The sequence below is a fragment of the Phyllostomus hastatus genome, unplaced genomic scaffold (assembly GCF_019186645.2).
Source record: "Phyllostomus hastatus isolate PE091 unplaced genomic scaffold, TTU_PhHast_1.1 phas_contig_209, whole genome shotgun sequence".
NCBI lineage: Eukaryota > Metazoa > Chordata > Mammalia > Chiroptera > Phyllostomidae > Phyllostomus > Phyllostomus hastatus.
The window spans coordinates 9,986,618-10,011,628 of record NW_025333735.1 but is presented as its reverse complement, the minus strand read 5'-3'; the positions used below and the strand labels follow the sequence as shown (position 1 = coordinate 10,011,628).

Here is a 25,011-nt window from a genome sequence, read left to right as displayed (position 1 = left end):
TTGTTGGCCATTTACTCTGAAGTAAGAATGAATTCGTTACCATCAAGCAGAGGGGCTGGTGTACAGGTAACTACAGTGGTTAAAACAGGGGCTGGGGGTCAGACTGGCTGGACTCAAGTTCTGGTTCTGTCAATTACTGATTGTGTGACCTTGAAACTTTTCTTTGCCCAAGTTTCCTCACTTGCAAAAAGAGGATTTCGTGAGGACGGAAAGAGATATGCACCGTACCCTTAGAACAATAAAAGCTAAAACATATTAAATACCTATCCCAAATCAGACTCATTGCTAAGCATTATTCAATGCTCTTAGCAACCCATAGCCCCAAGTTTCAGTTGAGACTTAGAGATATTAAGCAACCTGGCCCCGGTCACACAGCTGGAGTGACGCACTCCATTTTATCCTCTGTCCAGTGCCAAAACCTGTGCTTCTAACCTCTACACCCTCCTCACTGAGGGAGGTGCTTTCTGGCCTTGTGTTTAGGAGATATTTTTAGAGCAAGAACCTGGAGGAAGAATAATAATAATAATAACTAAACTTTGTTGATGCTTTCTGTGTTTTAGACACTATGCAAAACACTTCACATGCATTAAGCATCACCACAACTTTATCAGGTGTTGTTATTATTCTCGTTTTACAGATGTGGAACCGAGCCCAAAGAGGTTGAGTAACATGTCAAGGATTCAAAACCAGCCAACCTGATATCACAGAGACTAAGTTTTAACCACCACACTATGGCCCCACTTCAGGGTAGCCCTCCATGGGGCAGGGGACTTTGGAAGACCAGGAAACCACGTTCAGTCCCAGGGTCCAAAGGAAGACAGGGCATTGGGAAGAAGACAAATCAAAGACAGTCAGAGCCCATTTATCTCCTTGATGATTTTGCTGGAACTTCCCATAAGTTCACGAGCAGGAGTGGGCCCGGAGAGGTGCAGGTGGGGTGGACTTTGGAGGCAAGCCTCCTGTAGTAGGTATGGGGCTTTTCGTTTCCTTGTCTTGTCTTTGCTTTAGAAGCTCGATGACACATGAAGAACTCACTTGGTCTTAAACAATAAATGTAACAACATTCCTTTACAAATCACTTTGCTTCTTAATTAGTCCTGTCGGGGGAAACCAGCAAAGAACCCACCTTTTGTTCTTGCAGGGTTTGGCTGCATATTCATAACCTTGAAGAAAATCCAGAGTCAACAGCTTTTGTGAAGTGCCCGCCCTGTGCCAAGTGCTCTCATGATCTGGTGTAATCCTTACCACGACCCTGGGGGGAGGGTATCACTGTCTCCAAGGTAACACAGCTAATAGTCTCCTCTTTCCAACAAGCCAAGCTGCTGCCCCAAAATCCGTACTAATGGCCCCCAGAAAACATCTCCTTGCCACCCCCACCCCCAAAAGACAAACCAGGTTGTATTTTTCTTCCTAGCATTTTCAGTCATGGGAGTTAATCTCTTCACAGGCTTATAAAATGAACAAGCCATGTAAAGAGAAGTCTAAGATTGTAAGAAAGTCTGTGATTGCTTCTCTTTTGATATATAATACACTTCATTGCCTTGTTATTTTCTTTAATAACCCTTTTCTTATTTGTAAAAGCAAAATCACATGCTATGGAAAATTTGGAAAATTATAAGAAGTATAAAAAAGAAAATTAACATAACATTTTGGAGTATTTCCTTGACTGACAGATATTTAATAAAGTTATAATCAAATTTTTTCACTTAATAATATAGACTTTACAATGTCATTGAATAATTTTTATAAACACTTTTTAAAATATATTTTATTGGTTATGCTATTACTGCTGTCCCAATTTTTCCATTTGCCCCTCTCCACTTAGTACCCCCCACTCCCTCCAACAGTCCCCCCCCTTAGTTCATGTCCATGGGTCACACATATAAGTTCTTTGGCTTCTCCATTTCCTATACTATTCTTAACATCCACCTGTCTATTCTGAACCTACCAAAGGTGCTTAAAGTGCTTCTTAATACCTGCACCTTTCCCCTTATTTTCCCCTTCCCCCCTCCCAATTGATAACACTCCAAATGATCTCCATATCTAGGATTCTGTTCCTGTTCTGCTTGTTTGCTTAGTTATTTGGATTTGATTATTGATAGTTGTGAATTTACTACCATTTTAATGTTCATCTTTTTTATCTTCTTCTTTTTCTTATATAATTCCCTTTAGCGTTTCATATAATAAGGGCTTGGTGATGATGAACTCCTTTAGTTTTATCTTGTCTAGGAAGCACTTTAAATCTAAATGATAGCTTTGCTGGATAGCGTAATCTAGATTGTAGGTCCTTGCTTTCCATCACTCTGAATACTTCTTGCCAGTCCCTTCTAGCCTGCAAAGTTTCTCTTGAGAAATCAGCTAATAGTCTAATAGGAACTCCAATGTAGGCAACTCTCTGCTTTTCTCTCACTGATTTTAAGATTCTCTGCTTATCTTTAACCTTTGGCGTTTTAATTATGATGTGTCTTGGTGTGATCCTCTTTGCGTCCATCTTGTTTGGGATTCTCTGTCCTTCCTGGACTTGTGTGTCTATTTCCTTCACCAAACTAAGGAAGTTTTATTTCATTATTTTAAGATGTCTCAGAGGTTCCTAAGCCTATCTTTGTTTTTTTAATTCTTTTTTCTTCCTTTTGTTCTCATTAAATGTTTTTCCTTCCTTGTGTTCCAAATCGTTGATTTGATTCTTGGATTCATTCCCTCCAGTATTGGCTTCCTGTAGATTTTTCTTTATTTCACTTAATGCAAGTCTCATTTAGGCCTGGATCTTTTTTATGCTGTTGAAATACCCAGTGAGTTCCTGGAACATCCTCATAACTGTGTTTTGAACTGTGCATCTGATAGGTTGCTTATCTCCATTTCATGTAGTTCTTTTTCTGGAGTTTTGATCTGTTCTTTCATTTGGGCCATGTTTCTTTGTCTCCTCATTTTGGCAGCCTTCTTATGTTTGTTTCTTTGTATTAGGTAGAGTTACTTTGACTCCCTGTCTTTGTAGTGTGTCCTATTGTAGAAAAGTGCACCTGTTAAGTTGTATGGGGTGGAGCCTTGGGTATTTGCCAGGACAGGGCAACCCGTGTCACTGCTCTGTTGCTCTGTCTGGGGGGGGGGGGGGGGGGGCTCACAGCAGACAATGCCACTGCCTAGCCTCTGGAGTTTTGCCAGGAGGACGCTATCTCCTGGCGCTCACACTTCACTTTCTCCCTGTGTGCCACTGGTGCCCTTCCAGCTGTTGCCCTGGTGCTGAATCCCAGAAGGGGTTGATCTGCATGAGTTTTAAGCCCATTGTGGGCCCTTTAAGAAGAGTCTCTTGAGAATTCCTCAGTTTCTCCCACTGCCCTAACCGCCACTGGATTTTACAGCCAGAAGTTATGGAGACTCATCTTCCTGTTACTGGAATCCTGAGCTGGGTAGTCTGGATCGGGGTTAGGATCCCTTGCTCCTGAGATATCCCTCTTGTTTTTTGTCCACCACACATGGATGTGAGACAGCCCATTCCCTTCTCCATGCCACTCTGTGTCTCCACTCCTCTCCACCTCTCTGAGCTTCTCCACATCTCTGCCCCTCTTTCCATCTGGAAGAATGTGGCTTCTTTAAATCTTTGGTTGTCAGACTCGCACACAGCTTGATTTTCTGACAATTCAGGCTGCTATTTGTTTTGTAGTCCAGTGGTATTTTTTGCTACAGTTGTGCATGGAGGCAAGGCATATTTACCTGCACCTCCATCTTGACTGGAAGTCAGCACATTTTAATGACAGTACAAAATATAATTCTGTAGGTACACTATGTTTATTTTCATCATCCCCCCACTTCAGGGCACTTAGTTTTCTTTTTATCTTTTTACTGTTATAAATACAGTTGGCACTTGAACAACACAGGTTTGAACTGTGCATGTCCAGTAATACATGGGTTTTTTTTCCAATAAATACAATAAATCTAGCATCTCTTCCTTATGATTTTTTAAATAATATTTTGCTTTCTCCAGCTTACTTTATTGCAAGAATACAGTATATAGTAAAGATAACATATAAAATATGTTAATTGACTGTGTTACTGATAAGGCCCTACTTAATAGCAGTCTATTTGTAGTTAAGTTTGGGGGGAGTCAAAAGCTATACATGGATTTTCAACTGTGCAGAGGGTCTGTACCCTAACCCTCATACTGTTCAAGCATCAGCTGTAACACTGCTCTGGCATAACATTGCACACAAACTCTGCCCAAATCTCTTCTTATTACCCTAGGAGAGATTCTTAATACTGGGATTACTGAGCCAGAGGGTATAAAGTGTAATATTACAATATTTCCATTTCTTTCTAATCAGATGTACTTCAATAATAAAGCAAGGATTACTGAGATGGAACAGAAGTATTCTAAAGAGGAAGATTTTTAAATAAGGCTGTTTTCCTAAATTATTTGAAATAAGAGCTATCAAACTGAGATCAATTTAGTCCCACATGACTCAGGATACAGAGCAAACCTTAACTGCTAAAGTGTCTGAAGTTCATTGATCAGTAAGCTAGTCCTCCAAAATGTCAGTCATCCATGTGGCCAGGACAGGTGAAGCCCCTGGGGCATGCAGCAGAACCCCCTCCTCTGCTCTTCCCTGGAAACAAGTTAGGTCCACAATCAGTCCTTTATTCCACAGGCAGTTACCAAGTTTCTTTCAATCAGGCTGTGTGCTGGTGCTTTCATACCTTCTTGCTTTCCCTAGAAACAATATTATTCAAAACATCCAAGAGTTCTTGTCACTTCCAAACACACAGGCTTTCTTAAGTACTAACAGCTAGTTCCCCCAACATGTCCATTAATCTTCCGATGTTCCATTTGTGGTGTTATTCTTCCTGCTTTAAAATAATGAAACTGGCTTTATTGAAAGTGTTCTGGAGATAGGGTAAGAAGATTATTGATAACTGGAACCTACTTTCTTGGAGAAAAGTAATTTGTATTGATTCTGTGCAAAATAGAACCTTTGCAATGCTTAAAATTATCTTGAAATTTCTTTTCCTGTCTAGTTTAATTGTGTCCCTGATGCCCTATTTGCAAGTTAGCACCAACTCTTTTTCTTAATGGCAGGCAAAACAATTCTGATCCTAACAGGATTGTCATAAACATGGATTTGTTGCGTGTGAATTAATGAAGCATTTCAAATAAGTTATAAGAGAATATTGAAAGGAGAACTACTTCTCTTGTAATGTTTGAGGGGGAGCCAATACCTAGCACCCCTTCTCCCTGCCTGACTTCTGAGCAATTGAGACGTCTCCCAAACACTCCCCCTTCTTCTCTGGGAGGAGTGAATAAGGGGCAGGGTTAGTCTGATAATAACAAGTGGGCTCACATCGATTTAGTACTTTATGGTTTTTGTGTACCATCCCATCTGAGTCAAGAAGATGTCAATATACCGATTCAACAACTGTATATTGGACATCCACTACATGTCAGGCACTGTGCCAGGCTCCAGAGTCATAGAACGTACTGAACAGTCACTTAGTGTCTGCCTCACAGATCTCAGTTTTCTAGAAAAGACAAGCATGTTACAAAGACATACCCTTACTAGGTGAGTGTCTTAGTTAAGATTCCTTTGATTGTGAGCCACAAAACCTGTTTATGGCAACTCCCACAAAAAGGTATATTTATTATAAATATTGAGGGATGCCTTGAAAACCCAAGAATGCACATAAGCATTAGAAACAATACAGAACCAGGTGCTAAAAGGCCAGTAAGAATTTCTGTTGTATGTCTGTGCCCTTCTATGCATTACCTTCTGTGTCTCTATTTGCAGACATATTTCTTGTACTAGCCCCATTCATGCAGTGCTAGAAGTGTCTACCAACTGGCCTGGCTAAAGAAGTGTCTACCAACTGGCCTGGCTAACAGAGAGTCCGATCTCTCTCAGTGCAGATTCCTAAGGAGGGATGTTCATTGTCCAAGCATGGGTCAGGTGCACTCCTGATCCAATCACCTGTGGCCAGGGTTACATCTTAAGGGTAGGGTGTGTGCTGGGCAGAGAGTTCAATTCCACTCTGCTGAGAAATTATAGAAGTGCTGTGGGATGTAGAGCGAGCCACTTGCTCCATCTTCTATATTCAAGGCACCGTGGAATATGAAAAGATGAATAAAATACGCAACAACTCTCATGCAGGACAGAGTGTGATGTGGGATGCACTGTCACAGAGACAGAACGTGCTCTTTGAGCACATTGGAGCGGGAGATTAATTCCAGCCAGAGGAAGGAGAGTAACTCTTAAGTTTAGTCTTAAAATAGGGCTTTTAACAAGAAGAGTTATAGGTAGCTGAACAGGTCATACCAGGGAAAGATAATAGGCTGGATATACAGTTGGCAATGCTGTGCACATAGAGGAACAGCCAACAGGACTTGTGGGAGCCAACAAGGACACGATGTGACAGAGGCATGGGCCAGCCCAGGTCAGGAAAGGCTTTACCTGTGTACTGGCGGTGAAGGGGGAAATTTCTTGTCAGCCTTGGAGCAGGGAGACAGCATCAGCTCTACATTTTAGAAATATACTGTTGTCACCCATATGGAGAATGGACTCAGGGAAGATACTGGTTTCAGGGAGGCCAGTTAGGAGGGTATTTTCATAATTCAGGCAAGAACAGATGAAAGGGGCTGGGGCTGAAGCAGAAGCAGAGGGGTCGATGAGAGGAGAAAGAGTAGGAGGTCAAGGGACAGTGGGTCATCAGGGTCTTCATCCTAACTCCAGGATTAAATTCTGAAGACGAGCGTTGGGAGCTCTTTTCCTGGAAGGGTGTGCCGACATTGTGGTGCGCACCTAGAACACGAGAGTGCCCCCTTCCCTTTGCCGCTCTGCTCTCCTGCTCTGCACACGGCGGTGTTTCGTTGGGGTTGACTGGTTGACACAGGTCTGAATCCTGAGGGGATTTTCAGACCCTCTGTCCCCAGGACACATTTTTCTCATTCATGAAAACAAAGAGAATACTGGTATCAGGCCAGGAAAAAAAAAAAAAGAAAAAACAGCTCAAGATTACCTTTTTTAAAATGCTCACTGCAACTTAAAGTAGATGAAAAATGTGTACCTGCAGTTCATTGAAGGCAATGAGTATTCCGTTCTTGAGTTGCCATGGCAACTGCTCGATTAAGTGGGGGGAAAATGAAGAAACAAATGTACTATAGTTGCTCTTGAGCTTAACATTCTTTAAAAATAAAAGAAAGAAAGTCATGTTCGGTGAGTTATTTTCCCCAAGGCTTTTCTAAGACTTTGCATTTCTCTGTTTTGCACTTCGAGCAGCATGTCCTGTCCACCCACTCCACGGTGAGCTAAGTGCTAGGCTTGTCTCCGTGTTCAGGAGCACGTGAGCCTCAGATTTCTCCTCAGAACGATCTGTGGTGACGTTCGCTTACGTCTGGTCCCACCAAAGCCCGCTTGGGTAGATTTCTGTTTTTTCAGGCGTTAGGGCGGACCCCTTATTGGAAGAATGGGTGAGAAGAGGAGGGGGTTCTAGCACTGCATTTCACCACACACTTAGAACACAATTTTCTGAAGACATGGAGAATGACTCCTACTTTGAGATACTGACAAACAAAGGTTAGTGATAATTCCTTTGTACAATTTACTGTTTACAAAATACTTTGCATCATCTCATTTCCTTTTAGCCACCAGGCTCTGGGGTGGCCCTTGTTCTCCCCACTTTAGACAAAAGGAACCCTCCAACCCAGGTTCCACAGAGTCTAGAGTGATATTTATAAAGACATGGACCTGAACATGTCACTTTGCCACTTACAGCTCTCAATGCCTTTCTGCCCTTTGCTTCTGGGATAAAACCTGAGCCCTCGCCAGGGCTCCAGGGCCCTACAGGATGTCTCAGTGTAGCATCCTCCTAGATCACCGACCTGCCCTCAGCTTCTCTAGAGTGTGGGCTACTCCACCTTTGGGCGTTCGCATCAGCCAAGGGCTCTCCCTGGGACAGGCTTGTCTTTCTTCACCCACTCTCCCCTCCATTCCTTACTTGGCCAACTCAGAGCTACTCCCCAGCTGCTGTGCACATCAGAGCTCCTATTTAATTTTCCTAGAACACTTTATTTTGTATACATTCATATTTAATATAAATTTACTTGTATGATTTTTAAGTAATATCGGTCTCCCCAACTAGACATGAAGCTCATGAGCTCCCCTAGGCCTGTGCATGGCAGAGCAGGCCCTGAGTGTTGCGTGAAGGCCTCATGGACACACCAAAATCACATAGCATTTTGGACTCAAACGCAGGTTCCTAGGGATCCAGGGCCTTTTCTAGCATCCCACATTCTGTTGCATGTCTGAGAAACAGAGACACCCTCCACTGTGTAAAACACTGCACAAATAAAAAACGTTGAGGTCTAAAGAACGTACAGTGGGTCTGTGGGCCAGATTAACGTCAAGGTGGACTGGTTTGGACGAGTGACAAAGAGTGACTGTCCTGGAATATGCGCTGACATACTCCAGCAGAGAAACTAACATCGACTTTCCTCCTTCGTTCATGCATGGATGGGGCAAAGCTCAGAGTCGTTGTAGTCTGACCCCCTGGTTCCAGGTACCAGCTCTCTCACGTGCCAGAGGTGTGATATTGGACAATTGTGTCACACACCCCCCCCCCCCAGTCCTCACTTTTCTTGTAAAGTGAAGGCTTTTCCTCCTCCTTCACGGGCTTTCTTGACCACATGGACCGCGATGCGTGTCCCTCCAGCCACCTGTAGATCTGTGTGTGCAGGGCTAGGTAGTGAGGAGAATCAGAGCGGGGACAATGCCTTGGGAAGGCCAAGGCTGATGACACGTGTGTGCTTTTGTGATGCTCATGTTCAGTGGTAAATGGTGTTTTCAGCATAAAATAATGATTGATGAACCACCTAGTTTTCATATGATCATTTTTTTAATTGAGATATAATTGGCATAAAATTGTATTAGTTTCAGGTGTGTAACATGAGTTGCTATTTGTACATATTGCGAAATTATCACCATCCTAAACCTAGATAACAACCACTATCACACAGGTGCAGTCTGTTTTCTTGTGATGAGAGCTCTGAAGACCTGCTGTCTTCGCAGCTTTCAGATATGCTGCACACTCTGCAGTTGACTGGTCACCATGCTGCACATCCCCGAGACTTATTTATCTTATAACTGGGAGTTTGTGTCCTCAACCAGTTTCATATGGTAATTCCCTACCCGTTTTTTCTATAAAATACTAATGTGTCAGATCCATACTATAATCTTGTTCATATTTCTTTTTCTTCAGGGCTTTTAATTCTTTAATATTAGCACACATACAGAAAAGACATGATGAGGCATTGATGAAGGATTGATTCCTGCCTTTAGAACATCACCATTGTCCTTTAAGTTTTCATGTCTTACAACTTCAGGAGAAGCAATAGCTCATAAGATGTGTCCAGAACTGTCTGTCCTGCCCCTCTTCCAGGCAAGAACAGCTTCATAACAGTAAGCACGCCCTGCATTTATAGCCTGCCCTTTCTCGTCAGACCTCATCCAGTCCTCAAAAGAGTGTCATCGTGTAATTAGGAAAGAAATGGCAATTCCTATACTGTATTATGAATCCAGGAAAAAGGCAGAGAGGAGGGGGCTAAAGTTCTGGGACTGGGTCAAAGCAGGATTAGAGGACCAGCCGAAGGCCATGTTGGGAAGCTTTGGGTCTAGGAGCAGAGTGCTTGTTTTCTCAGAGCAGCTGGAGGGGTGTCTGACGGATACCATGAGGTGGCATTTGCAAGAGCCGTGAGACTCTTGTTGCTCCCCCCACCCTGTACTCTCTCTATTTTCTATTCCAAATTTTTAAGGGGGAAAAATTTGGTCAAACTTCACCTTGAGGCAGACCACCGCTAGCCCATGTAGAGTCTTTGTGCAAATTAGGGGAGAACAACCCTCTCAGCACCCACATCCTTAGGGACCACAGGTTGGTGAGTGGATTCAGTCCCCACTGAGCCTCCTAACCAAGGCTGTTGGTGCAGCACACAACCATACAACCCCACAACCGCACGGCCACACAAACTGCACAACCGAGCAGGCAGCTGTGCCAGAGGCAGGCCACCTCCAGCTTCCGGCCACAGAAGGACTGCCTTCTCTCAGCAGCAGAGGTTAGCCCGGCATTTTGAAGGTCCTCCCTTTTAAGGCTTTACTCCTCTTACAGGCCTGTCTTTTCTGAGCTGCTTTTATTTCTGCTTTTGGCAGTTGTTTGTTTTCTCTGTACTTCCTTCTGTAGGAGGGACTTTGAGAAGCAGGAAAAAACAGGCAGGTTTCCTAGCTCCTGCATCTGCTCGTTTTTTGGTAGTGGGTTGAGTGTATGATTTTCCAATATGATGTCATCGTGGCTTTTAACAGTTCCCCAAATGCTCTCTCCCAAAGGCTTTTCACAAGATAGCAAAATGTTTCTCTTTTATCTCCTGTGCAACTCTGTACTAAGATTTAAAACAGAGGAGATATAAAGGCTGGCCTTCAAGTACAATATATCCCAGCAGACATGCGGGTAGGTCACTCGAGAAACCAACCCGTCAGCTGTCTTCTGCATTGTCTCGGGAAAATTCTAACCCTTGGACAGTACTGACATTTATTGCCGCAGCACATGGGCTGTTTAGAGATGCAAATTCTGTAACTGGAGTAGTCTGGAGGAAGTTCATCTGTGACCCATCAAACTGGCAGATCTTACAGTCTACCCCCAAAGATGGTCAACGCAAAGTATCACCACACAGGGTAGGTAGCATTAAGTAAATAACCCACAAAAAATTAAATTGAAAATGATGAAGATAAAGTTTATAATGAAAAAGTGAGAATGGAAGCAACAAAGTGTCCTTCCTGGAAACTGTCACATTGCCAGTAGTAGCACGTGCCCACGCTCTGTGGGGACACCGAACATCACCAGGACTTGCAGAGCAGCCAGAAGGAGAGGCAGGATGCAAACAAACAGGGCAAAGGAGAGGGGTTCCAGGCTGGACAAATATAATAGGCAGGGATCCAGAGGCCAGATAAAACAGGTCAAGTTCTGAGAAAATTGATCGACTCATGTATCTCGTGGAGTTTAACCTAACTAGTTGGGCCAAACAGCATGAACTTTATAAAAGGTTGTAGTTTGCTACTGTAGATAGTAACTGCTCGTCAATTTCTCTCATCCTGAGCCCTTCCTGAGACTTCAGACTCTAGTTTAAAAGCCCCATCATCTCATGTGTGCGGATTGTTTCTAGTGAGAAGAACACATTTTTTGACCTGTCTCTTTGATTCACTGTTCCAGCGTGGGTGTCACCATTAGCTCCTCCTTCACTCAATGACCCATGGCCACTAACTAACCCTGTCCCACTCCTCACTCAGCGTTACCCTCTAGAACCTCAGGGAATTGGACGCAGACATTCAAGTTGGAGCATAATGAAAGCAAGAGAGTAGAGGAAGATCAGAGCTAGACTGTAAATCTAGGGTGGTTCTTGGAAAGCTGTCTGTTGCATCTGTGATAGTGATCATTAAGAAGTGCTTCAGGAACTATTGATCTCTAACACCAGCACCGCCTCTAGCTCACCAAGCTCCAGCCGAAGGAGAAGGGGGTAAGTAAGGAAGCCTTCATACATGACTCATACAAAGCAGACTGCCTGCAAATCAACTGGTGCAGCACTGAGGAAGCAACTGGCTACAAAAGCCTCTCACAAGCGTGCACCATCTACTGGAGGGGTGAAGAAGCCTCATCATTACAGGTCTGGTATCAAAGCACAGTGTGCATTTAAATGTTATCAGTAGTCCACTAAACTTCTGATTTGGCAAACTTCTCTTCCAGCATCTGGTGCAAGAGAATGCTTGGGATTTCAAACCAGATCTGCACTTCTAGGGTATTTTGCAGGGGGCAAGTGAGGCCTATCTGGTTGGCCTTTTTGAAGACACTAACTATGTGCTATCCATGCCAAAGGTGAAAGGATTATGCCCCCAAAAATCCAGCTAGTACACCACATATGTGGAGAAGATGCTCAAGAATCCACTGTGATGGAAAATATCTCCTTCTTTTTTAAAAAATTATCTTCTGTCCTGGCTGGTGTGGCTCAGTGGATTGAGTACCAGCCTATGAACCAAAAGGACACTGGTTTAATTCCCAGTGAAGGCACAGGCCTGGGTTGTGGGCCAGGTCTCCTGTTGTAGGTGCACAAAAGACAGCCACACATTGATGTTTCTCTCCCTCTTCCTCCCTCCCTTCTCTTCTCTCCAAAATAAATTTTAAAAATATATTTTTAAATTATTTTTAAAAATTATCTTCATCCTGTTATTGGTTAGTTCTGAACATTAGATTTTTTTTCCCATGTAGTCATAGGTAACAAAGTATATGATTGCAAGTGGAAAATATGGGACAAAAATCAGTATTGGCAGTTTTTTAGTTTTCATTTGTGTGTGAATTTTTTAATATAAATGCAGGGACATAAAGCATTAATGCAAGTCAAAATGTTTAAGTGAACAAGTTTCCACAGTTCAACTTTATAACAATTATAAAGAAACCCATTAAATTTTTCTGGACAATGCCAACATTTGTATTTTTTAAAACAAGTAAATTTCTTATTGATGGCAAAAAAAGAAATGTCCTTCAGACTGCAGAGAAAGGAGTGAGGGACTCCTGTGGTGAGCGAAGAAGAAGAACTCGGAAGGAAGCAGAGCGGAGAAGTCACAAAAAGTCCCGGGAGCCCTCCCCCTGCCCGTGCGGACCCACCTTCCCCGTCTTACTTCCTTTATGAAGAGAGACTGACTGCGGGACACGGGGTGTCTCCCCGGGAGGATATTTTTCTGCGTGAAGAAAATGTGAAACACTTGGAGTGTATTTTCCTCTATTAATTAACCTGATTTTCCATTTTGCCAGAATATTTCATTAGGAGACTGTATTCTCATAGCACCTTATAAAACAGCCAGAAACAGGCCAGTGTGGTCTGTAGATCCCAATGGTTGAAGCTAAGCTTTGCCATTTTATCTGTGTTTTACAAGGAATCAGAAAACAAAGAGGTAAAAGCCAAATAACTCCCCTTGGTAAGATTCTAGTCAGATGTGACTTTACGGCCAACATTAACTTGAAACGAAACGAAATCGGAAATGGAACGTCATCCGTTCCTCCAGCCTGGCAAAGCCCGTGAGACGCCAGTGCTGCGTTTGGGGTAAGAAGACGAGACCCGAGTGTTTCTCAGATGCTCCTTTAGCAGTGAGGTGAAAACAGAAATTTATAGGGAAACATTAGGAAAAACTTTTTTCTTTAACATTTCTTATTAGAGACACCAACATTTCGATTCCCATACCTTTTTATGTATCTGTTCAATTTATAGATAAAAGAAAAGTACCACTCCTCCTGGGAACTAGCTCTGTAAAACACTATTTAAAGCAATTTATGTAAAGAACCTGCTATTTAATAAGACTGGGAAAAGATTAGTCGAGCACCCCGTATATTTTCCCTCCCTGTTTACTCAATTGTACAAGTACTTCCACAGCAAGCAGACCTCTAATTGTATATATTTCGTGAAAGAGAAATGAGACTGGCTGTAAAATAAATTCCTGAGTGTAACTAAATTACATACCGCTTCCTATACTTTTTAAAATTGCCTACTGCTTTAAATGAAAACATGCTTTAGCAAAGAACTGTAAACACTCAGAACATTTCTCAAGGGCCAGTCTCCCTTCTTCCTGCTGAGAATATGTAATTATGTTTCCATTTTCCAACAGTCTTCTGCTGAAGCTCCAAGAAATTTCAAAACTTCATTCACAGCTTACCAGTAAAACTTAAGAATTTCACTTTCAAATCACCATGATGCAGCTTCAGGCCCATCTTTTAGCGAATGAATCCAGTTTGTTTCTATTCATATTGATGCAGATGTTCTGGCGGTCAGGGACCCAAGAGTTCATGACCCACTATGGGTTCTTGGCTTCGAGCAGGAAAGAATTCAAACATCAGCCAGCATAGAGTTTAGAGTGAAAGTGGGTTTATTAACTGAGCAGTGAGACAGAGAATGGGTTACTCCACAGACAAAGCAGCTGCCTTTAGTGAAGTTGCTGCCTTCATTAAGGTTCATTGAATTGGAGGCGAGGGTATTCAATTGGGGGAAGAATATTCATTCAGGATCTTCTCAGGAAAGGGGCGGAGATTTCTCAGAGGAGCTCCATCTGTCATTTTTGTGTCTCTGTATGGACTTTCTGATCGTGGTGGATTGGGGAATGTCATTTAGTGTGCTGATGTATTGCGATAAGCATATAATGAGGCTAGGAGTTACTGTTAGATGAAATTAGTCACCATGTTGTATCGAGCTGGTCTCTGTCAGTTTTAAGCCATAAATCCCTTGTGTGTGTTGGGAGAGGGGTTGCTGCTGCTGTCTTGACAGTCCTCGCAGCAGTTTGCCCCGTGCCCTACTTCAGTGTGGCACCAAGGGCGTTCGTTATACTTGTGCTGTGTAGCTGCTCACCGCACTCTGTCCTCCTCCACTTCATGGTGGTCGTAGGAGCTCCGATCCTAAAGGAAAACACACACACGCCGACTAACTGCTCTTCCTGTAAATAACACCAGAACCCAGGCTTGCCTATACATCCACAGAGGGAAATAAAGCTGAGTGCAATTGCTTTTGCTCTCGCAATGGCTCTGACTTGACTGGAGAATGAGGGATAGAGACCAAAACAAACCTGTAGTCCAAACCTAGTTTCCCACAAAGCCATGAATTCCATCTTGAGGTTCTAAATGTGTCACTTCAACAGGATTCTAGATCTTTCCCCATAGATTACCATCCCATTATTAGGTATAGAACAAAAAGATGTGGACACCCGAATTTGTATATGTATGTGAGTGGTTTTGCTGTAGCTTTTCCCACCTTCACCAGTATTAATCACATCCTTGCAGGCTGCCTTAGCTCCCTGCTTGTGAGTCATAGGTAGCACTTACATAAAATCCATGCCTATATTTGTATTATCTCTCTTCATCAGTTTGTTCAGTGTTGGTATCCTGCTTCGTGCGTCCTAAAACCTAGTTTAATACTATGGAGTCATCTATGTCCCACTGTACTCACAAAGCTAGCCCCACAATTCAGACTCATAGGTGACAAGGGCTGACTGGATGGAGCAGCAACACAACGAAAGTTGTAAGAAGCACCCACAGACATGCAGGGTGGCACTTGGTCATCAGTGGGTTGAACTTACTCAAAAAACACCTCACAGAAGATGCAGCTACAGTGCAATGGATATAAACACCATATCAGATATTTCTCGAATAAGCCTATATAACAATTTTCTCCTTATATAATCGACATTCTGAAGTCAATGCCTTTTATGTAGAATACACTTAGCATTGGAAAAGAAAGAGCCTCCAGGGGCTATATAGCCTCTTTTTTCAACAAAACCAGAAGACTTTACCTTTCATTAGTTGTTTCGTGTGTGTGTGTGTGTGTGTGTGTGTGTGTGTGTGTGTTTTAAAGATGCCAGAATAAATTTATTTATGAAAGATTCACATTGGAATCAGGAGGTTTATTTTGAGTATCACTAGAAAATGACACCCTCCAATCAAACATCCCATTCTCCTGGGTTTTCAGGCCAGTCGATGCAGCGTGTCACATTCCTGGCATAGAGCTGATGACAGTTGCCTCCATGCTCCAGAAACCCGTTCACTATCAATGCATTCATAGAAATAACACCGGAGCTTATTTAAAGCATTTGGGTCAACAGAATAGAAGGCTGTGAGTAAGAGCCATGGATGAAAACAGGTCAGACTCAAGCAGCCAAAGAGGTCTGAGAGGCCCTTTTAAACATGATGCATTGTTTTATGAATTGAGATTAACCTTGCTCAAACTCCCAAAACATGATAGCCAAGTAAAAAGGAAGATCTGATAGGATTTAGTCCATAAGAGGGGTGTAAGACTAATAATTCAGGAATACAATAAAAAACTGAGGGAGAGGGCTTCACTGTTCCCTCTTAACATTACCTGGACACATTCCATAGCGGTTTGACAAGCAAGAGGCCAAGTTTAATTGAACAATCCTTTTCCAACAAAGACTGTTGAGCCTCTTTCTATGTAGCTGCACTTTAGGCAAGCATATTCATTGTTTCAAATAGGTCCCTAGAAGCAGAGCCTGAGATGGGGATTTTTTGCAAGTGTGTTATTAGAGTCTCTTAGGAAATGGAGAGAGATGCAGGATAGGGCAGGGGTAATAGCTGAGCAAAGATGTGATCCCAGCTGGTCAGCTGCTGGGGTCAGCCTGATCTTGAGGGGAACACTGACACACAACTTATACCAGAGTCATCCCAGCTTGAGGAAGGGGCCAGACTCCTGTGAGCCCTTAGCAGTAGCCGGGAGATGGTTGCACCGGGCAGGTGAGCAGCAGGATACTAAGAGATCCACTGTGGTAGCTAAGTTGATGGGACTAACTTTCTAAGAGCCTTGCTTTGTGGATAGGAGACGTGGTTCTCATCCCAACCATGACCTCACTAAGGACACAATGACATGATTACTGGCCCTTCGTGTGACCTCTGTAACCATCTTTTTCTCATCTGTAAAGTGGGAGAGGTAGAAGGTAGGACTGGATTTTAGATAATCCCTATACTCGCAGCTCCAAAGTGCAATGATTTCAACAAGGGAAGTGTCAGGAGGAGGCTCTCTGAGGAATAATTGAAGTCTTTCTACTCATAGAAGGCAGTTAATTAATGTAGCTGTGTCCCTGAATGGCCGCTCCATTAAGTACTCCTGTCTCACCTGGAATAGCTCTGGATACAAAGGCAAATCTAAGGAGACAAGCAGTGAAGCTGCCCTGTAGGCACACGTTATAAAAAGGGATGGCAAGTCTCTGTTTTCGGACAAAGTGCTTTCAGGGCAGCTTACCTCAAGGGAGTGTTCATGCAACCAAGCAACCTCACGTAACTCAGTCATGCATCAAAGCGAATTAGAGGTCAGAGTATGTCCCTGCAAAATGGCACAACCTCTGTAGCAACAGCAATTTAGCAAAACCTATCAAAATTATGTTGATAAATACATTTACTCCTTGGTGGCACAGCCCCTCCTCTGGGAATTTATCCTCCAGGCATATGTGTATGAAACGAATTTATATAAATTTATTCATTATACTGCCCTTTCAGAAAAAGCCCAAGATTGGAAACAATTCAGTAGTCCATCAATAAAGGACTTTTTTAAAACAATAGCAACAACTATTTGACCTTCCATACAATAGAATACTGTACAACCGAGAACGTTCTGAGCTGATATGGAAAGTTCTCCAGGAAATATTGATAAGTAAAAAACCAAGGGGAAGAACAGTATAAATTAGTACGTAATTATAAACACATGCATGTACAATATAAGTATGTTTCTTTCAGTGTACACAATGGAGGTAATAAGATTAAATATTTATATTCAAGTGTATCTGTGGATATCTAAAAGTCCGTTTTGTGTATATGGAAAAAATATCAAAAAAAAACCCTCTATGAGTGTTTACCTACCCATAAGGGATAAGGAAGTAGAAAAATGAGATGGATAGAAACATAAGTGGGATTGAAAATTTTCACCAAATGCTTTTTTTTTTTTTTTTTTTTGCTGCTACTCAAAGCTGTTTAGATTTTATTTGGAGGTTAACAGAAACAAGAGGCTTGCACTTAAGCTAATGATTAACATAATGTAATATTTTAAACTAGAATTTTTTAACACTCTAAAGACTCATATACTTCTTAGCTAATGTTATAATTGTATCATATTACTTAGGTTCAAGTTCTTCCTTCAGAGTCATCAGAATAACATGGATTGAAGGAACTTCCAAACATCTGCCACCTGCTGCTGTTGTTTTTCAGTGTGTAATATCACAACTTACAGTGTCCATCATAATTTGTTTTTGCAATGTAACCATTTCTTTTTTAAGTCCAATTTGTGCAGCAGGGCAGGCTGAGTGTCCTGACTCTTCTCCAGGTCCGCCGTACTCTTTGCAAGCTGCTCAGATAACGGTTTCATTGTTTAACCGCTCTGGCCCTGAGCAACTCTAAATTGTTGAAAAACCATTTGTTGTCAAAACAAATTAGCTAGTTTTCCTTCTTGTTCCTCTGCCTCCTGCACATCTATCTCCCACTGCTGAAACAAAGTCCAAACTGCTGACAAAATTCTTGGTTAAGCTTCTGCCTTAGATCTTGTTGGGTTTTCCAAATATGTTCAATTTTCTGGTTACTGGATTTGAGGGGAGCCTTGGTACACATTGCTGTTCCTTTCTGCTTTGCAAGAAAAATGTCATTAATGTCAACTCCAAAGTGTTCCGGCATGTTCTGTACTTTACCTCCCACGCCTTCGACTATTCCTGCAGAAGTCCTTTTCTTCCCAAGCTATCAGTTACTGGAGTCTTCACATCAGTAACACCTTCCTCCAAATAACTCAGATCTTCTTTATCTTCTTACCAAAGTCATAGGTTCTTACAACCTGATCCTCCACTGATGTCTTCCCGGATCTCCCTGCACGTTTTCTCCCAGAGGGTGACAGAGTTAGATGTTTCCCCGACTGTGGCCCCTGCTCTCAGCCATGACACTCTTCTCCAAATGCCCTCTAATAAAATTTTTTCTGGATCTCTTACAATCACCATGAGTTTTTCTATGAGGAAAATGGAGCAGCTTTTTGATTAAAAAATAATATGAAAATTAAAAGGCAGAAATCCATGAAAACTAGTCATCCTGCCTACCTTATTTTGTGCTTTCACTTTCAGGGATTGGCAAACTTTGGCCAATAGTGGTTAATAGTTGCACAGAGACCATATGGCTCCCAGTACTGAAAATATTTACTGTCTGGCCCTTTACAGAGAGTTTGCCATGTCCAGCTTTAAGTTGCAGAGTTGTCTGTAAAACAGCTGTGACTACACCTACCTGAGCTCCAGGTACTAGAGGGTTTTGCCATCTTGAAATCAGCTTTTCTGACCAAGGGTGGGTTATACACCAAGAAAACGAGGCAGGGTTTGTACCAATTAAGAAAAGCTTGAACTCTGGGGACAGGCAGCCCCGGCTTAAACCTGTGCTTTTTCCTCACTACTGTGTGACCTTACGCAAGTTAACTTCTTGAACTGCGCTTCTTCACCATAAAGGGTAGATCATAATAATGCCTCCTTTACAGAGTTATTGGGAAGATTAAATGTGTTAATGTTGGCAAGATGTTTAACACAATACATGCTAGTATCATAAGCTAATATTTTGATTTTTTTAATAAACAGGGTGATAACCAGTCAAATGTATTTGGAGAGGACACCACAGGAGGTGAGTTTTCTTTACTGAGCAGACCAAAATGATCACTTGAGTGGCTTTAAACATGTCTTTTCTACTAAACAGCAACAAAGAGAATAAACTACCGACAACACATACCTTCCCCTTAGCGAGAGAACACAGTTAAGATGGGAACTCTGCATCTCTCCCCACTTGGTCTATGTGAAGAACCAAAGGGATGCCCTAGGGAGGCATTTCCTCATTGCCCTGAGAACATGACCCCTGAGGTACTCAGTGAAAAGAGGATGCTCTGGTAAAGTATGTTTGGGAAATGCCTAACACTCAGTCGCCTTTGGGAGAGTTGCTTATATAATAGCACAGCAAGGCTTCCAGACAAGTCCTGCAGTGAAGACAGCTAGCTAACTACAATAGAACGTTCTTCAAATTTTTTGGAACACAAGTCTTTTTTCTGCATAGTAGTTACTCTTCTGCAGTGTACCATTGGGACGCAACCTAAGAAACACCCAAATTATACTGCTTTATCATTTGTGTCATGTTAAAAGTCCTGTAAAAAACAAAAAAAAATCCAACCATAATTAGCTATACAGGAAACTGGAAATAGATAAAATTATCTAAATTTGAGATTGTCCAAGAAAGATAAGGTTCATGATTGCCCTAAGTAAAATACCTTCTAACATTATCACTCTGTAATAAATGTTGTAATTATAGTCGGTAGAAATATGTTTATATTGACTGTGAACACATACAAGTAAGTGATTTGGCTTTCTAAGTAGCCCCAGCTCTCATCCTGCACTGATCCGTGAGTATGAGGTGTAGATAGAGCATCATTTGATGATAATGGCAATGGCAGTGTGTGAAAATCTCAGTCACCCAACAACATCATGGTGATTCATGGGGAAGGGCACATAAATGGGAGCCAAGTGCAAATAAACAAGTCAGTCCCAACTAGATAGGGATTGATTGATTGCCTAATAAAGTTTCCTCTTTTCCTGGTTACAAAATTAACACATATTCATTGTGGAAAACTTTTTTTAAAGATTTATTTATTTATTTTTAGAGAGGGAAGAGAGGGCGAAAGAGAGAGGGAGAAACACCAATGTGTGGTTGCTGGGGGCTGTGGCCTGCAACCCAGGCATGTGCCCTGGCTGGGAATCGAACCTGCGATACTTTGGTTTGCAGCCCGCGCTCAATCCACTGAGCTAGGCTAGCCAGGCCCGTGGAAAACTTTTTAAGGTAGAAAATCAGAGTCATCTAAAACCTTATGAATTCTGAATAAGCATGGTTAACATTCCTAGTACATTTTATTACAGAATGTTGTCTATATATTTATTTTCACATAGTTGAGAATACATATGTGTATATAAATATTAGCTCTAATTTTGTTCATGTCATAACATAAGCATTTTCCCATGTCCTTAAATACTCTCTATAACTTTAATTTGTAATCACTACATTATAAGAATGTACCATCATTAATTTTAAAAAATAACTATTTTTTTAAAAACTAGAATAGGGTACAGCTATACCAAAAATAATAATAATAACAACCACAGCTCTTTCCTAGATTGCAAATGGATACAGGTAAACCTGAAGTCCAGAGAACAGGAGATGCCCATCTGGCCCCACACGTTAAGAGCACCAATGTATTTTTTACTTTAACAGAAAGTGCCAGATAACAAGGATTTTCCAGTCACAATGAGCTCCTCTGTGAAAAGACTGGAGCACCTCTCTGATCTAAAAGAAACAAACAAAAAAAGCATCCTTCAGTATAAATCTAAATGATTCCAAAGGCCCCAAATTCACTTTTTTCCTCTGCTTCCTGCTCTTTCTCCCTTGTCCTGTTCCCTTCTGTCACCAACCCAATTTTTTATTTTTTATGTCCATTCTCTCTCTCTCTCTCTCTCTCTCTCTCTCTCTCTCTCTCTCTCTCTCTCTCTCTCTCATGGGGCCTTTCAGCTCATAGTGGATTCCTACAAAAAGGTAGAATTGTATATATAAACGAACCAGCCCAATTCCACTAAAAGTAAGTTTTATAACTGTCAGAGGAACAATCTAACTTTCAAAAGTACTGATTATCTACGTAAGGCATGAAGTGTAAGTCCTCTTACAGTTGAGTGAGTCCTCTGAAGTGTAAGTCCTATCCGTTTACTTAAAGTGTAAAAATTGTAATTTTGTCCTCCAGAAGGGAGATGAAAACCTTCCACTATCTCTCCAGGTAATCACATTCTGCCTGTGGTTTTAGTCAGCTCATACCCATAGGATGAACAAGAGCAGTTCCTGAGTCAGAACAAGAGCCTGGAGCTCCACCTGGACGAGAAACTCAGGGCTGACCCCATCCTGCCCTGCTCTCCAGGGCTCTCCCCGCCGACCTGGCTACTCCAGGAACCTCTACACCCCGGGGGCCTGGAAATCCAACAAAAACACCAAATATCTTCAACTTTAGTGTCTTACTTTAAAACTGCATGCAAATTTTTCATGAAGTAAAACGAATCATAATATCCTATATTACAATATAATATTGTCTACTCAATGTATCTTGCAGTTTGTAAAGCATCTCCCTTAGAAGAAAGGTTAATGAGAATAATATTCAAAATTATCTTCCATCTCATCTGCCCAGCTGAGAGAAGCATTCAGCTTCAGATGTTTTGTTTTGTTTTTTTTTCCAGTACTGTGCTCTAAAAACATGACTGTGAACATTAACTCTACACTCACCCACCCCACTGGTTTAGAATCTTTGCCTGGCCTTTGCCTAAGTACACCAAAGAAGCCTTTCTGAACATTATGTTTGTGGAATCAGCCTGCTGCCCCCACCATCATCCCCAAGGGCGTTAGACAGAGCTGCTCAGAAGTGAGCCAGCTGGAGAAGGGCTTGAACACTGTGAGTTTCTCTGACTGCCCTAAGGCCTGCGTTTAAACTTTCACCATCCTCATTGGCCGGGCTGGCCTTTACATTAGAGCAGTACTTCCCTAAGTGGCTCCTACTGAATCCCACTCTGAACTTCAGAGCATCCTGAGCCTACACCTGCGCTCTTGACCTGCCCAAAAACTCTGCCTGCAGGGCAGAAGGCTGACCCAGCCCTGGCGCAGTGGAGTAAGCACTCTGCTAATTCTCATGTTGTGACAGCAATGAGAAGGTTCAACTCTTGATCACATGTAAAATCTCATCTTTGTAAATAAAGCTCTAGAACCTTAAAGCAAGGGTGAATTATTTGTCTCTGCTCCTCTCTCTGAAACAGTCTTGGGTAGGACTGCTGTTTCCTCTGACTTCAGATCCCCACTCTAAACATTGTTTTTTAGTTCGAGGTGTCCCTGCTTCCAGACTCAGCAGTAACCACTGGCATTTTCTGAGCCCAGAGCCCCCAAGGTCCCAGAGCCATTCCCAATTCAAGTTTTTGGTTGTGGTTACTTCTTCAGGGGACCTCACTCTTATCCAAGGTCTCCTGGAATTTTGGTTTACTTTAGGAGGATGTCTTACACATACAACAATAATAGCATCGTAATTGTAGCCAAGGAACAAAGAGGGCCATTTCGTCACGAGGCCTGTTCATTTACAGGAACCATAGGATCATGGGTATTGGAACCATATCAGCGATCACTGCATCCAACACCTTTATTTTACAGATAGAGAAACTGAGGTGCAAAGAGAAGTCATTTGCCTAGATCAAGTCAGTTGACAATAGGATTGAAAATGTAGCTCTTGTCTACCCATCCCGCAAGGCTACCTACTATACCACGTGACGACTGAAAATCTTTTAGGGCTCCACAAATTCTAGAAGGTTTTGCACTTCGTCAAAATTTCTAGTCACATCTTTGCCATAAAGCAGTAGCTCTCAAAGTTCAGTTCTCACTTGCCACCTTCATGATTTTTGCTGCATCTCTATACTACTTACTATACAACGTATCATTTAGTTAATATTTTTCACCAAATTGACTCACTGTTATTATTTATATACTTTTGTTTTAAAAGGAATTTTACATCACCACCTTAAGTGGAAAATAGCATTATTTTTTGTAAATAGGAACTATTGTTAAATTATTGTCTTCCAGACTCCCTACTTGTTTCTAACTCTTCATCACATGTTTATGAAAGGGATTAGCACATGTTTAACAATGTGAAATAACTCACAACTGAGACACTTAAGAAATTTTTAGAATAATTTTTAATAATGTTTTTTGTGACTAATGCTACTTAATGGCTTATCATTTTTATCACTTAAAGGTATGTAATAATTTGTGTTTAAATGAAAATATGTTACTTGGGTCTGGGAATAAGGCTGAAATGGTCATTGGTGCCTTTTAATTATGGCCTCTGAACATATTTAATCAACTGTAAGCTTCTTATCAAAAAGAACTACAAGAGTTTGGTTTTTATATGGCATACATAAAACCAGAGTTTCAATACAGTACTTCTTGCCAATAACTTAAATTATTCTTGCTTTAAAGGTGTCATGGAAGACTTGAGGAAGTACAAAATTATTTTCATGATCGGTGAGTAACTGTCCTTAAATTTTCTAATACAATTGCTTAATAATAACAACTTGGTAGTGGAAAAGGCTATTTCATTTCTCATTCTGTTTTGAAGTCTTGCTTTTTCTCTTGCTTTTTTTTTTGGTGAATATAAAAACCAGACACTTTTGGATTGCTGCTTTTATTTGCACAATTTCATATTGCTTTTGGATTTGTATCTTTTCAGCACAGACAACGTAGAGCTCTAAATGGGTCCTTACCGCTTCAGCACTCTGTTGTATGGGATGGGACCCTGGCCTGTCTCCCACATTCAGTCGCCCGCCAGATACTTACTGCCTGTCAAACCCATGCTGGCAATGAACAGGGATCACTGAGTTTCCATCTTCCATGGAAAGAACTAATCAAATTATTATCACAAAATTAGGAAGGATATGACAAGCCAAAACAGCACAACCTGCGTGGAGTGTTTGGGATAGAAGTGAGTTTTTACTTTATACAGGGTGATCAGGGAAGGCTTCCCTGTGGAGGTGACATTTAAGCAGGGAACTAAAGGAAGAGATAGAGCCACTGAGGGGATTCATGGGAGGTGAGAAAAGGAAAAATTCCAGCCAAAAAGAACATGCCTTAAGCAGTGACAATTCTTGAGCCCAACCTGAATGTTATTTCTGACCTACTTGCATCTAGTTGACTTTAACCTTGGGATCTGGATGGATTCTTGCCACATTTAATTTACATTCTTTTCAGAAAGTGAAAGTACGTTATTTCTACTCCTTACTAAAGAGAAACTCATCATCATAATTTCAAAGAAAATTTCCCTTTCCACATAAACTTTACTTAGTTTTCTTGGCAACAAGGCCAAGACACAATACATTCCACTTTCTGTTTAGCTTTTATCTTAGGGATCAAATTAGAAAGAGGAGAGACTTTTTAAACTTGATGTGCAGGAATCCAAAGAATGAGCCTCTATTGTCACGTAGAAATCTGCATCTTTATCAATATCATCCAAAAACAGCTTTGAAATATAATACAGCATATTTTGTGGTGGTTGTTCTGCATCTAGCATTAATATTATTTCAGATTTACCCATTGTTTAGCACTCACAGTTGAATTTTAAAATAGATTTTCAAATGTCACTTGTATGTGTCTAGGACAAAATTTTCAGCTCACCTGTTCCTAAGTCCTGTGCCCTTCAGAAGGTCAAATAGCACAATATAAAACCTTTGGCATCAGACAAAGCTTGAGACCCAAAGGCTCACAGATCACACTCGGAACTGCTGCTCTGAGCAAAAGGCTTTTCTTATATCCTGTATAAGTAAGCTCTGTAAACTCTCCTGTATATCAACTTATTGGTCAGTCACTGTCCTAGTGAAAAAAAAA

General features: G+C 41.6%; 1 protein-coding gene and 1 pseudogene across 2 annotated transcripts in view; one reads left to right on the top strand and one right to left on the bottom strand.

The window, feature by feature from the left end:
* The window catches only part of AK5 (adenylate kinase 5), a 207,089-nt gene that overhangs the window by 129,571 nt on the left and 52,507 nt on the right, over window positions 1-25,011 (top strand). For both annotated transcript variants that reach the window (XM_045835572.1, XM_045835571.1), the window contains exons 9-10: window positions 19,158-19,200; window positions 23,611-23,655. In XM_045835572.1, coding sequence (XP_045691528.1) covers window positions 19,158-19,200; window positions 23,611-23,655 — 88 coding nt within the window. The remainder of the gene's footprint in view (window positions 1-19,157; window positions 19,201-23,610; window positions 23,656-25,011) is intronic.
* LOC123816387 lies at window positions 17,705-18,847 on the bottom strand (annotated as a pseudogene).